The sequence below is a fragment of the Phoca vitulina genome, unplaced genomic scaffold, assembly GCF_004348235.1.
Source record: "Phoca vitulina isolate PV1807 unplaced genomic scaffold, GSC_HSeal_1.0 scaffold26, whole genome shotgun sequence".
Classification (NCBI taxonomy): Eukaryota; Metazoa; Chordata; class Mammalia; order Carnivora; family Phocidae; genus Phoca; species Phoca vitulina.
In genome coordinates, this window is record NW_022589729.1 from 9,282,224 (window position 1) to 9,297,257 (window position 15,034).

The 15,034-nt window shown below is 34.3% G+C and overlaps 1 protein-coding gene across 1 annotated transcript in view; it reads left to right on the forward strand.

Moving 5' to 3' along the window:
* Positions 1-15,034, forward strand: part of USH2A (usherin) — a 682,897-nt gene that overhangs the window by 35,626 nt on the left and 632,237 nt on the right. The window contains exon 3 of the mRNA XM_032422367.1: positions 5,732-5,864. Within this exon, the coding sequence (XP_032278258.1) occupies positions 5,732-5,864 (133 nt within the window). The remainder of the gene's footprint in view (positions 1-5,731; positions 5,865-15,034) is intronic.

Here is a 15,034-nt window from a genome sequence, read left to right on the forward strand (position 1 = left end):
GGGCACGCTCATCAAATTTGCAAATGACACAAATCTTGGAGGATGGTAAATACATTGATGACAGACAGAGCATCCAAAAAGATTTTGACAGCCTGGAGCAATGGGCTGAATCTAACAAGATGAAATGTAACATGGATAAATATAAATTTCTGTCCTTGGGTCCATGAAACTAACTGCATAAATACAAGATGGGGTGGATGTGTTTTAAGCAGTATGTAAGAAAGAAAAGACTTAGTATTTTAGTGAGTAGTCAGCTCAACTTAATTTATCAATTTTAGCTGCGTGATGTCATTGCCAAAAATCTAGCATGCAATTTTGGATTATATTAAGGTGATAATCCTGTTTCAGTTTGGCAAGTCAAATCACATGTAGAGATTGCAGTACTTAAGAAGAGAGCCACGTTTTAAGAAGAGAGAGACCCCAAACCATGTCATATTTAGAACGCAACAGAAACGAAGCACATTTATCCTGAAGAAGACTTAGGAGTTAGGAGAAAACGCCATCTTTCTTTACATCTGTGAGCTCTCACATGGGAAAGGGATTGGTATTGGATTTGTCTGGTGTGGTTTCAATAGTTAGAGCTGGGAACTATGAATTAAAGTTATAAGGAGATCTTTTTCAGCTTAATCATTTATAATAGTAAAAGCTGTTCAAAGATGAAAGGTTCCCCAAGTCTGCAGAAGGGGGACACTGGAGCACTTAAAACTCAGCGTCCTTATTTTGGGGGTAGTAGCGCTGCAGAAGGGCAATCTGAGAACTCAGCAAGGTAATGTAAGTAGAGCATTCAGCAAAGTGTCAGGAATATGACAAGTGATTATGTAGTTCATCGGGGTTGTTACCCTTCTCATTGTGGGAGGTGTTTGACGTGAAGCCGAAATCATCGCTGAGTGGAGTTCTAGCAGAAACTAGATGGGTCTGACACATGAGACGGCTGTTACTTCGAAATGCTAACTGGGTGTAACTGACTAATAAAAATCGGTTTGAACAGCCTCTGGAACCCATCAACCTTTCTATGTGACCTTGAATATTGTAACCTTCTTGTTTTCAATTCTCTGTGATTCAGTTTCATTACCTTTAATATAGAGATAAAATAACAAACCTTCCTTGGATTGTTGTAAGGATAAACAGAGAAAATACACATAACAATTTTAATGCCCAACATGCTGATTTCTCTATAAATGTGAACACTTTTATAATGCTGAAGTAGCTGGAAAAGGATTATTGAAAGATGCAGGACTTGAGATATGTTTGAAAAATACTAAAAATTTAGGTAAGTGAAAGACAGTAGCAAGGTTATTCCCATAGAAATATCTTGGACAAAGCATGGAGATGGAATTAAGCACTGTGTGATCATCGGACAGTGAGGAGACATCTCCAGTTAGATGAAGTTGGCTCTTGGTGATTAGTTAGAAATCAAATTGGATGGGATGAGTAAGGAAGAACCTCAGAAAACTTTTGGTTTAAGATGGTAAGCAGTAAGAGGGACATTCCACATGTGCTCAGGTAAGGGAACAAAACATACCTATGATATTTTAAAATAATCTTATGGAGTTTTCAGAATAAATTGCCTTCCTTATGCTTAAAAAATTATGGATGCTTTTTTGCAAAGCCTTTTTTAACCTAGAAATAGAAATTCTATTTTAGGGCAATTTCTATTTCAGAAAGTCCAAGACATGTTTCTTCCACAAAGTTTTCCCTTCAGATTCATATCACAGTAGTTTTCTTTTTTGTCTGAATTTCTTAATATTCAAAATGATCTTTATATTTGTATCATCCATCATCATCTTTTGAGGGTAAATTTGAATTCAAGATATGTTGCCAAATCACTTTATATTAAATCTATAAAAAAGGTATTATTCAAAATTCTTAAAATGGTTTTGCTTTAAAATGAGACCCGTTAAATTAATGAAACTGGTATTTCTGGGAGGCTTGTAAGTTGGTTCTGAAAAGACAAGTCCCATAGGAAAGGGCCAAAATTATATTATACACCATACATGAATGGATTGAGGCACAACTTCTCAAAGCAACTCTTCGAAAAAGACAACACTTTATTAACCGCACTAAATCAGTACTTAAGTCAAAAACAACCGTCATCATTTATAGTGATGCAAACACTAGTCTATTAAAATTATTCATACATATAAGTGCCTTGGGAAAAAGGATCATGACTTTATTTTCTTTATTTATAATTTATAGGGGAAATGTGAGTACTGGCTTCCTGCTTTATTGAATTAAAATGAAATTAGAAGAATATAAGCAACAAGAAAAGGATTTCTCTGGTGAGGAAGTTAGCACAGGTATTCTGCATATTTCCTAGCCTCAGTCAGTACTTTCTTTTGGTTGTTGGTGGCCGGCAGGAGCAGAAAAGCAACAAAGATTTGGCATTTCAGTGGAACAGCTGATGATAGTTATGATACTCCAGGTGGACTTGATTGAATTTTTTTCTTGGTAGCTTCTCAGCTATTGTGTGACTTTCTGGAATTTTGAATTACACCCCCATCTAATCAGGCATGAAAATGGTCCGGAGTTCTACTTAAAACAACAGCAACAAAAAACAACTAATACACTCTTGTGCTCAAAGGAATGAGCACAGACTACCATAGGGACACAAATTTGACCCCCCCCAAAAAAATCATTAAAATGAAATATAAAACCTCAGGAGAATGAAGGGTCGAGAATGACCTGCTCCCCTCTATCTTCTTTCCAATGTGTTTTTTGAATGTCTTATGAGGGGATTTAAGGCTTTTCTACCACTGCTACTGGCTTGGCCAATTCGTTCCTTCAAGCCACACCAATAAACACGTACAAACTCCTCTAATCCCCGAGAGGTGGAAAATGAGATGGGTGTGAAGTTTACTTCAGCAGAAGGCTTTCTTGTCGCAAATCAGAAATTCCACCACACATATTCCTATTCCTCCAGATAACTGGCAAGGGGATCATCAGAATGAGCTATTGCCAAGAGCTACCTGCATCTTCACGGTTCCAGTGTGATGGGGCCCCAGACCAGAATTGCAAAGTAGTTAAGAGAATCTTGGAATATAAAACATGGTACAGAGCACCAAAGAAGATTTAATCTTATTTATAGAAAGGTGGTTGATAGGGGAGGGGACAAGAGAAGAGAGTGGCTTGAGATCATCATTAATCATTTCGTAAGTACCAACAAAGTGAAAACATCCTTCCAGAATTCACTGCAAGTGACACTGAATCCTTCTACTAAGCAAATATGTGATGAGTTGATAAAAAAAAAAAAAAAGAAGAAAAGAAGGTCCTGAACTCTTGACTACAGATATAATACAGTGAATATAGAAAATCAAAAACATGCTTTCTATCTGACTCAAAATAAAGGTGCACTTAAACTTGTAAAAGACAACATTTTTATTTGAATGATATGACAGAACTGTCACAGGAGTGTTACCTGCTATAAAGAAAGCCTAAGAATTATTACCTTTATTAGACCAGTGACACTGAGCTTTAGCCATACATTTCTAACTTCTGTCCCTCTACAGAGACAATTTTCTTTTCTTAAATAAACTGTCATGCAAGTGTTAATATATTGTTGGCTCTCTCATGCTCTGAGAATACAGCTGATATAAAACATGTATATGTTAGATTGGTAATAGTATCTTTAGTGTAGCTGACTAGAACAAATGTGTTTCCCTCATGGCTGTGCTAATGTGATAAAGGAAAATTGGCTGTTCATCAGCTTTTGGCTGGGTAAAGACAGTAGAGATGGAACCACATTCTTTTTTATGCATTAATACCATCGAGAACTTTTCACTAGTTATATTTCATGTGCCTGCATGTTGCACAAAGATGTTGTAAAACATGAGATAATGCTACAAATAACAAAGTAGAAAAGCCTGTATCTTTTATAATGATAACAGTCAAACACCAAATGACAGTAACAGGCTGTAAAAAATGGGTTGCAAAAAAAATGCAGCCCTACGACCCAGCCGAGAGGTATATATGCGGGCCCACAAGGAGCTGGTGTGTGGTTTTGGGTCTTTATGTCAAGGCTTTGTTTTAGAATTAAGTAAAATGTAACATGGGGTCGGTAGACTTAAAGAACTACATGGTTTTAATAAAAGCAGATTAGATAGTATGGAGAAAAGCTATATGGAATAACTTTTTGAAGAATTAATATTCCCAAGTAATCATGTTGTTAACTCCCAGGATTAGTTGATTGGTTTGTTTGCTTGCTTGGAGAGAGAGGGCTGTTGAAAAGTCAGACAGTCACTCACTCACATAATGATCTAAAGATGTTGGAGAATGGCCTACTTTCATCAGTTATTGTGAGGAAGTTTTAGGAGAATAGCATTTTGAATGCTATGATTTCATTGTATTTTTAATTAAAATGTTAGCATCTAGCCTTTCAACTGCAAGACATTGTATTTCTCTCTTTCACCTATCCCTACTCCCCCCCTCATGTTTTGTTTGCCATTTCAGCCCCTTGGCTAGAGCACCAGGGATTCCCTGTACATTCAAGTTAAAAGCACTTGAACAGGACTGTTTGTTGATACTAAAGTTGATATCAAACAGCTGATCAGTTTATTCAGAAATATATGCAATCATTGAAGATTTTGTATAGATACCATCCATGAAGTAGTCTGAGTAACTGTTTGAATTGACTATTCAGGTATCACTGCACACAAATAAAATTTCATAATTTCACAATTATAATGTAATTGAGGGATCATCTAGCCACGACTCCTGGAACAAATCTGGTTGGTTGAATGTTTTATTATTTTATTTATTATTTTTTTAAAAGATTTTATTTGAGAGAGAGAGGTAGAACATGAGCGAGGGGAGGGGGACAGGGAGAGGGAGATGCAGGCTCCCCTCTGAGCAGGGAGCCCGTCACAGAGCTTGATCCCAGGACCCCGAGATCATGACCTGAGCTGAAGGCAGATGCTTAACTGGCTGAGCCATGCAGGCGCCCTGGTCAAATATTTTAATAAAATTTCTCTGGAACACATCCATGCTCATTCACATGTGTATTGTTTCTGGTTGCTGTCCTATTACAATAGCAGAGATGAGCAGTTGTGACCCGGACCATTTGGACCACAAAATCAAATCACTTGGCTTGCAGATAAACAGTATTTATTCTCTGCCTGTTTACAGAAAAAGTTTGTTGATCCCTGATGTAGAGAGTTGTTAGGTTGTCAGATTAATTAGCCTAGAATATTTTTGTCAAATTTTTATATTCTGTATTGGGGAAATAAATACAGCTGAATATCACCAACTATGGTACCAACACTAATAAAGGAAATATTTACAAGAAACATTTCCTATTAACAACTTAAATTGTATTATATCCATATATTATACATTTTTGGTATATCTAGCTTTGAATATTTCTACCTTTTGTATTCATTTCTGTTTATTTCCAAATATGGTTGTAACAAATGTAGTATCTAAAGGAACAACATATTCTCAAAAAAGTTATGAAGGCATGGCCGTCAGAGCTGCTTAAATATATGGGACAAATAGTTATATATACCTGTGAATACCCTGGTAGATATCACAGCACAAAACTATAATATGTAGGTTCATATCTAGATATACAAACACACAGATATATCATTGAGCCATTAAAATAAATTGTTTTCAGTCTTTCCAACTGAAGAAAGTAGTGAAGTAGGAAATTAACTTGAGAAAGACTGCTGAAATGTAGTTATTATAAAATACAAGGTTACACAATTAAAATAATAATGGTGATAATTTCTTGCAGGTGCATCAGACAAAAATCAGTTTCTTCATCAATGGTTTGGAGGAGGATAATACAGCATTTGATGCAAGAACTCTAAGTGGTTCAATTATAGATTTTGCCTCTGGTACTACACAAATAGGACAGAGTTTAAATGGTAAGATTCTGACTTCAGAAAATTATTTTATCCAATTACAGTATTACTAAAGAAAGTGTCAAAAATAATATTTTAAAATATCTAGGTTTATTTGTTTCCTAGGGCTGCTGCCACAAATTAGCAGCAACTGGGTGGACTTAATACAGCAGATATGTGTCCTCTTCCCACAGTTCTGGAGCCTATAAATCTGAAATCAAGGGTTTGCAGTGTCGTTTTTCTTCTGGAGGTTCCAATCAGTTCTGTGCCTCTCTTTCTGGCTTCTGGAAGTCCATAGTGCTCCTTGGCTTGTAACTGCACAGACCCAATCTTTGCTTCCATGTTCACATGACCTTCTCCTCCGTGTCCTCTTCCCTTCTCTTCTAAGAGGACTTGTGGTTAAATTTTTCACCCCCCTCCATCCTATATGCTTTTCTTTCCAGATCCTTCATTATATATGCAAAGACCCTATTTTCAAATAAGGTCACAATCTCAGGTTCCAGGTGGACATACATTTTGGAGATCACTCTTCAACCCACTATACTAGGGAAACTTTAAAATTAAATGGTAACCTATTAAGATCAATTTTTAAATAAGAACAATGAATGATAAACTATATTTTCTCATTTTTTTTGGTTTGAATTTTAAAGTAGGACTTAGAGTATTGGAGACTAAAAAATAATATTCAACAATAATAAGCTGGATTTATGGTGTTCATATCTTCCTGCCATAAAAACAGGCCATATAGGTTTAAAAGATACTATACACTACATCCTGAATAAAAACAGAAATTGAATTTAGAATTATCTTGAAATAATTAGCACAATTGTCTATAAATCACCTGCACTTTAAAAATGGAATTATTATATTATTAAATAATAAATACTCATTATAATAAAATTCACACAATACAGAACTCTATGGAATAAAAAATATTTTACATTTTTCTACCTTTATAGACACAGCTAACTTTTTTATACCCTTCCAGAATTTTAGTACATATTGCTGGAGATACGGTTATAATTATAATTTTCCAAAAATGAAATTATAATACATATGCTTTCTCTGAGCCCTCTAAAAATAAATACTTTCCCTCCAAATGTTATGGACAACATTCCATGTTAATATGCCTTCTCATTTAAAATGGCTTCATTGTGCACAATTGTATATCTGGAACAAGAACTTTAAAACAATCTCCTATTAATGAGCATTTGGATTATTCCTAATATTTCAATATTATTAGCAGTTATTTGCTAGAAATCACTATATATGTCTATATTTCTATACCTCTGTTTCTATATCGGTGTAGTCCATGCCGACACACATATATACCTACATATGCATTTGAACAATTGTCTGCACAGTTCCTTAAGACCTTAAACTTTGGTGTCAGTCTGCCTGGATTCAAATCCCCTCTCTTCACTCAGTAGCCATGTGACTTGGAACAACTTTTTAATGACTCTAAAATGTAGTAACCCCAAATTTATTTAATTTATGTATTTTTTAAGTTTTTATTTTAATTCCACTTAGTTAACATACAGTGTTATATTAGTTTCAGGTGTATAATATAGTGATTCAACATTTTCATGCATCACCCTGTGCTTATCACGACAAGTGCACTCCTTGATCCCCATCATCTATTTAACTCACCCCCCCACCCCCTCCCCTCTGGTAACGATCAGTTTGTTCTCTATAATTAAGAGTCTGTTTCTTGATTTGCCTCTCTCTCTTATTTTTTTTTTAACTTTTGCTCATTTGTTTTGTTTCTTAAATTCCACATATGAGTAAAATCATATGGTATTTGTCTTTTTCTGACTGACTTATTTCACTTAGCATTATACTCTCTAGTTCCATCCATGTTGTTGCAAATGGCAAGATTTCATTCTTTTTATGGCTGAATATTATTCCATTGTGTGTATATATGTATGTGTGTGTGTGTATCTCACATGTTCTTTATCCATTCATGAATCAATGGACACTTCAGCTGCTTCCATACCTTGGCTATTGTAAATAAAGCTGCTATAAACATGGGGTGCATGTATCCTTTTGAATTAGAGTTCTAGTATTCTTTTAGTTACCCCAAATTTAAAATGATGATGATGACATTACAGTTCCATTGTGAGGATCAAAAGAGTCTATGCATGAAAAGCATTACTGTTTTTCTAGAATCTGGCACACTGTAGTTGCTGAACACTTAATGGTATTTTTTAATCAACAGAAGTTCCTAATTTTAATGAAGTCCAATTTACTAATTTTTCTTTTATACTTAGTATTTTTTATGTCCTGTTTAGGAAATCTTTGCAAACCCTGATCTCATGGAGATATTCCTTCTACGTTTTAGTTAGAAATGCCATTATTTTACCTCTCAAATTTAGGTCTGTTTTCTATCTGAATTTATTTTTGGGTGTGGTATAAGGTAGGGGTCAAGATTAATTTTTTATTTCTCACCTGAATATTTAATTGACCCAGAACCATTTTCATTAAACAGATCATTTCTTCACTACCTTGCAGTGCATGGTAATTGTCACAAATCATATACCTGTATATGTGAAGATGGGTTTGTTTCTGAGCTCTCTATTTTGTTCCAGTGATTTGTTTGCCTGTACTTGAATCAAAATATTTAGTTTTCATAACTGTAGTTTTATAAAAGTCTTAAAATCTGAAAGTATTTAATTTTTGAACTCTTTTTCCTTTTAATATTTTCTTGGCTATTATATGAATTTGAGAAGTGGTTTTACAATTTTCACAAAAATTCTGCTGGGATTTGAATCATTAACTCAATTTTGGGAAAATGGGCATCTATATGATATCAGATCTTCCAATCCATGAATATAATGCATTTCTTAATTTCTTCCAGCAATGTTGTTAATTTTTTGTCCAGAAGTCTCACTCATTTGTAAGACTTAGTTCTATGTATTTGTTGGTTCTTTTTTCATGCAATTATACTGAGTATTGTTTTTGAACTTCATTTTCTATTATATAAAAATACCATCAATTTTTATATTGACCTTAATTAAGGCCAGTGACTTTGCTAAATTTTAATTCTAATAGTTATACAATCCTGTCAGTTGTATATGGTAGACACTCAATTTTTTCAAATACTTTCAATAAATGCATAAATTGTCATGGCTGTGGAGTTGTCATGTAGATAGTGATAGGTGTTACTAATTTTGAAGTAATACAAAATTTCAATTTGCATTGCCCTATGGTCTGAGTTGTCTAGACATGATCTAGTTTATAGAGAAAAGGTGTGTATTTTTGATATTCAAAATACATTCTAACTCTGTGGTTAAATTTCCTACCCCTGGTGTCAAAAAACTTAGAATTAAATCCAATCCCATTGTGTGCCTTTGATGAAAATATGTATCCTTTGTAAATCTCAGGTTTCTAATCTATGAAATGATGTTTTAATAAATAGTTTATAGGACTATAACAAGAATTATATGAGATCATGTGTGGGTAGTATATGTTGCTTGTCATATAGTTAATATTCATTGAGTGGCAACTATTATTAACCTCTTTTGAACACCTATTTTCTTGTAAGTAGGGATAATGATATCTTTCTATAGAATTGTTGAGAGATCAGAAGACAAAATGTCTAGACATAACTCTATTTTAATTTGCATATGTTCTTCGATCAAACTAAACTTATGTGAAAAAGTAATTGAAGGAAACTATATATTTAGAAACTGGGTTTGAGTAATTAGTGTATTGGAGAATTTTATAAAGTACTCTGCATGCAGAATTTCTTAATAAAACATTAAATCTTGTGAGCCTTATTTCAATATTTAATCCCCATTAGTACTTCTAAAAGTGTTTTATTGCACCAAATGTTGCTCAAACTATCTGAAAGTGCTATAAATTAGTCTGCTATGCACTGTGGGATTGAAATGACTTGCTTCTATTCTTCTTCAGTACACTAAATGTTGAATGAGTGCTTCAAAAGGACAGTGGGGACTGAATATGATATTTGTTTTTAAACTATGTAAAAATAAATTTAATTTCTGATTAGAAAACATATCATTGGAAAGGGTTTATTTCAAATGTTGCTTAGTTTTTTATTACAATTTTCTCCTTAAGATTTGGGCATCAGAGTGCTACAAGGGAAAAGGTACTTTAAAATAATTTTTGTCTTTATTCTATCAATTTATAGGTACAGTTGTACCTACTGTATCTTTTCTCTAATTAGAGATGGCATATAGACTGGCTCATTACTTCTGCCTAATGAGCCAGGCTCCATGCCACCTCTCTAATCAGAAAAGAGATAGGTACAGAATGTTCCCATGGACTTATTATAAATCATTTTCTTTCTCTCGCTCCTTTTTTTTTTTAATCAAAAAATTAAGTCACTGTCCTCCGTACTTTTCTCCATACCCAAGATGGTTTCATTCAGGAGAGGTAATTGTGCAGGAGATTACCGCGAGCTGAATTAAGGGTGCTCTCATGCAGTGCCGGGCCGGCTGTCTCTGCTTTGAGCAGACGCTGCCTCAAACCCAGGCATATCAAATGAAGGCCCATAGGAGATCAAGATGTCTTTCCTCTCTTTCTCTGGTTGGGTTTAACTTGTTTCTCTGTTTCTGTACCCAGGAAGCAACAACTTTTCACATGAGTGTTGGCTTGCTGCAGAGCTTTGTGTGTGTGTGGGCTGGGGGAGGGGGGGTTTCTCATCTTTAACTACCATAACTTTCTAGAAAAATATGTTGCCAATGACACTTTCTCTTGCTGCAGGCCTTGTTTTTGCCTCCCCTAGGAAATTAATCATTGACCAGATAAATGCTTTTCACCAACCCCTGTATACATATTAATGAAATATGTATAAATATAAAGTATATATGCTAATGAGATAATATGATTTGGTTGGGCTGATTTTTTAATATACAAATAGAAACACCTTAGACCATCTCTATCAACCAGTATGTGTCAGTTCCTTCTTAGAGCACTTTCTTCCATTGCAGGTTTATTCAAATGCCTCCAGTTGGGCATAAAACCTAGAGGAGTTATGGTAGCAGACATGTAATTACAAGTCTCTAATTTCACTCTGGTATAAACTATAACATCCCCCCAAATTTTGGGTTTAAAAATACAAAATTATACGAATCAAACCTTTTCAGGGCTTCTTCTGAACTCATTTATCAACAGAGTTCTAATTTCCCTATGTTATGTATTTAAAGGTGTGAAGCACTTTCTTAGGAAAGTAATTGGACATTAAAGAATCAATGAAGATTTGTTGTTTATCTGAGAAAGTGAAAACACAGGAAAGAAAAGAATAATCATCTAAAGCTAACTCCAGCTTCCTTTCCCTTCCATGTTTTCTGCTGTGTGTTGTATCTTAATTCATCTGCTTGTTTTTCATTCTTTAGTTGAAATACTACCTTTAACTTCTGCTGGAATCCCATAGGTTAACATGTGTAAGCTCAGCTAGGTACAGAGGACAGAGGAGGAAAATACTGAAACATCTGACATTTTCCTTGTACTTGAGATTATGATAAAATTTTTCTGAGAGAATTATTTTTGGAATTAGATTAAAAAAGAAATAGAAAAGTATAGAAATTGATTAATTAAGACAGGCTAATAGAATGGAAGAAGAGTATAGAAACAAGGCATATATATAGGTGAAGAGGAGTTTAAAGATTGAGGTGGTGTTTCAGATGGTCCTAGAGAAGATATGTAACAATAAATCAGGACAATTGGCTAATGAAGTTACAAAAATTAAAAGTATATGCCTTACAACCATACCAAAAAAAAAAAAAAAAAAAACCACACCTGCAGATGAGTCAAAATTTAAGTGTAAAGTATATAATCATGAAGTAGTAGAGGAAAATAAGAGCAAATGTTTCTACAATCCTGGCATATTGAAGACTTTTATTAGCATGATTCCATGGCCAGAAACACTAAAGGAAAATATTGAAAACATCTGACTAACAAACAGAGAATTTAAAATTCAAACAACGCTTGTCATTTTGTACTTAGTTTGGTAAGGAATAAAAAAGAGATGATATTAGTGTGGAAAGAGTTTGAGATAATCTGGCAAACTATGAAAAGTAAAAATGTGAATACTATTTCATCCAAGAATTGTACTTCCAGGATATATCTCAAGAATATAAGTAGAGAAGGCCTTAAATATATACTCAAAAGTGCTCTTTGTAGAATTCAAGTAACAAATAACTGGAACCAATTAAAAAAATCCAAAGGGAGTTCATTAAACAAATTTCAAATTATACCTACAATGGAAAAGGAAATATGTCTATTTGTAGAGACATGGCTGTAGGTTCATAATGTGTTATTACATGAAAAAGCAAGTATGTAGTATAACATACTACATACTTTAGAGTATAATATACTCTAAATTGAACATGGGTTGACAAAACACAAATCTACATTGGACATTTAAGTTGTACATACAAATTATTATTGCTGTAATAATTAGTGCCTAAGAAGCAAGGCATGAGATTTAGAATCAGACAGCTTTGGGTTTGAATCCCAGCTCTGCTTCTTAAAAGCTAAGTGACTTTGGCAAAGAATTTCACTTCTCAATCCAATTTCTTGATTTGTCTTCCTAAATTTTCTAATTTGTCATGTGTATACATAGTTTTCAAGGTGCTTGTAAAACTTATAAATAATATGTATTTGGTTCATGTTAGGTACTTAATAAAATGTTGCTGTCATAAATATTAATGTTAATATTGTTAATTTAGATATTAAGTTTATTGATTTTGTGAAACTTAAGTATTTTTAAATAATGGTCATTAACAATATTTAATTTTTGGCTCAAAGTCAAAATTTTCCTGGGGTGAGGAGGGATAAAATGTTAGAGTAATGATGTGCTAGGTGTTTGAAAGTGCAGTTATTTTGTGTAGGTGAACCCCATGAAATAATCTTTTTTTCTTTAAAGATTCGCCCTCTCTCATATGCTTCTGCAAACCCTATGTTCCACCTGCTATTATTTCTTTTCACCCTGAAGATCTTCTTTTTCCACTTTTTATAATTTAGTCAGAGGGAAACACACTCAAGTTTTGTGAAAATGTCTTTAATTTATCTCTGTTTCTGAAGGATACTTTCACTAGCTATAGAATTGATAATTGTTATTTTTTTCAACACCTTAAAGAATTTTGATTTATTGTTGCCTTCTAGCCTTCATTTTTTCTGGTGAGAAATCAACCATGATTCCTATCAATGTTCCCTTGTATGTGGTAGTTGTTTTTCTCTTGCTGCTTTTAAGATTTCTTCTTTGGTGTTAAGAGTTTGACTAAGTTGTGCCTATGTGTAGTTTTTACTATTACCCTGGTTGAGGTTTGATCAGACTCTTAGATGTGTAAAGTGATGTTTTCATTAATTTGAAAGTTCTTGATAATTACCTCTTTAAACTTTTCTTTCCTTTTTCCATTTTCTTTCTCCTCTTCCTCTTGAATTCCAGTTAAATTTATTTTAGAGCACTGGATATCATCCCACAGATCCAGAGCATTTTTGTTTATTTGTTTTTGTCTTCCCTATTCTTTGGTCCTGGTGTTTCTCTTTGCATATTTCCTTTTGCCCTGTCTTGAAATGCACTGATCATTTTCTCTTTTTTATCTAGGTTACTGTTAAGTCTCTGTAGAAAATTCTTCATTTTTAATATCATACTTTTCATATCTAGCATTCCCATTTGGCTACTTTTTTGGTAGATTCTATTCTGTATGCAAATTTCCCCAGTCTAGTCACACATATTGTCATTCTCCACTTCCACTAGATCTTTTGGTATTTTTGTCTTAGGTATTTTCAAGTCCTTATTTGATAATTCCAATGTCTGGGCTACGTACGCATCACTGCCTATTGATGGTTTCCTCTCTTAACAATGGGCCACATTTTCTTCATGTGTCTGACAATACTTTTGTTGTGTGCTAGACATTTTGTATATAGGACTGGAAACACAGTGAATAATATTTTGAGAAAAGAGCACTGCTGTTTCTGTCAGGCTTCTAAGGAGAGAGAGAGAGAGAGAGTGAGTGAGAGAATATATTGGGGGAAAATGAGTAGAAGAACAGCATCAAACTGATTTGAAGTTGATCTGGATGTGGGCTTTATTACAGTTTCATTATTATGTCATTCACCACTGGTTTCAGATGTTTAAAGATAGAATCAGGATGGGTGCAGACTCACTGTGTGCTTGGGCTCTTTGGAATTCTAAGCTCTTGATCCAGCCTAGTATGGCTCACTTTCCCACCTCTTGCTTTCTTTTAGGGAGATAAGCAGTCCTGGGGTCCCATCTCTCCTGTGAAAATCTTGTTAATTTGTAGACTTTAATTCATTTAGATTTTTTTGTGTCCTCTACTTTCTAATGGGTTAAAAAATGATTTTATAGGGGCACCTGGGTGGCTCAGTTGGTTAAGCATCTTCCTTTGGCTCAGGTCATGATCCCGGGGTCCTGGGATCCAGTCCCGCATCGGGCTCCCTGCTCAGCTGGGAGTCTGCTTCTCTCTCTCCCTCTCTGCTCTTTCTCTCTCTCAAATAAATAAATAAAATCTTTAAAAAAATCATTTTGTAGCTTATCTGACATATTTTGATTATTGGGTTAATAGCAAAGTGATGGTCCCTTGCAAATTTCTATGTCTTTTTTTTTTAAAGATATATTTATTTATTTATTTGAGAGAGAGAGACAGAGAGAGACAGAGAGCGAGAGAGAGCAGGAGCAGGGAGGAGAGGGAAAAGCAGGGAGCCTGATGCACAGCTCTGTCCCAGGACCCTGGGATCATGACCAGAGCAGAAGGCAGATGCTTAACCGATTGAGCCACCCAGGCACCCCACAAATTTCTATGTCTTAATCCAAAGTTGAAGTCCAGCCATTATTGTAACATCTAGAAAAGTTACATAACTTTTCTAGTATTAATGGAACATTTCAAGGAATATGGATATGTTGTTATTCTTCCATCAAATTTTTTTTCTTGACTCCCACTTTCCACCAGACACTGTTTTGTTTCTTTGCTCCTCTTTTAAAGCAAAACTCCCTCAAAGTTTTGTCAATGATAGCTGTCTTTAGTTCTTCTTTTCCAGGTCTACTGTCTACAGTCAGGCTTTAGCTCACCACTATAAACTATACTTGTTAAATCTCTATTGACCTTTACATCATAAACTAATAGTTAATTTCACATCTTTATCCTATTTGACCCATCAACATCATTTAATGAGTTGAGATCACTCCTTCATTGGTATACTTTCTT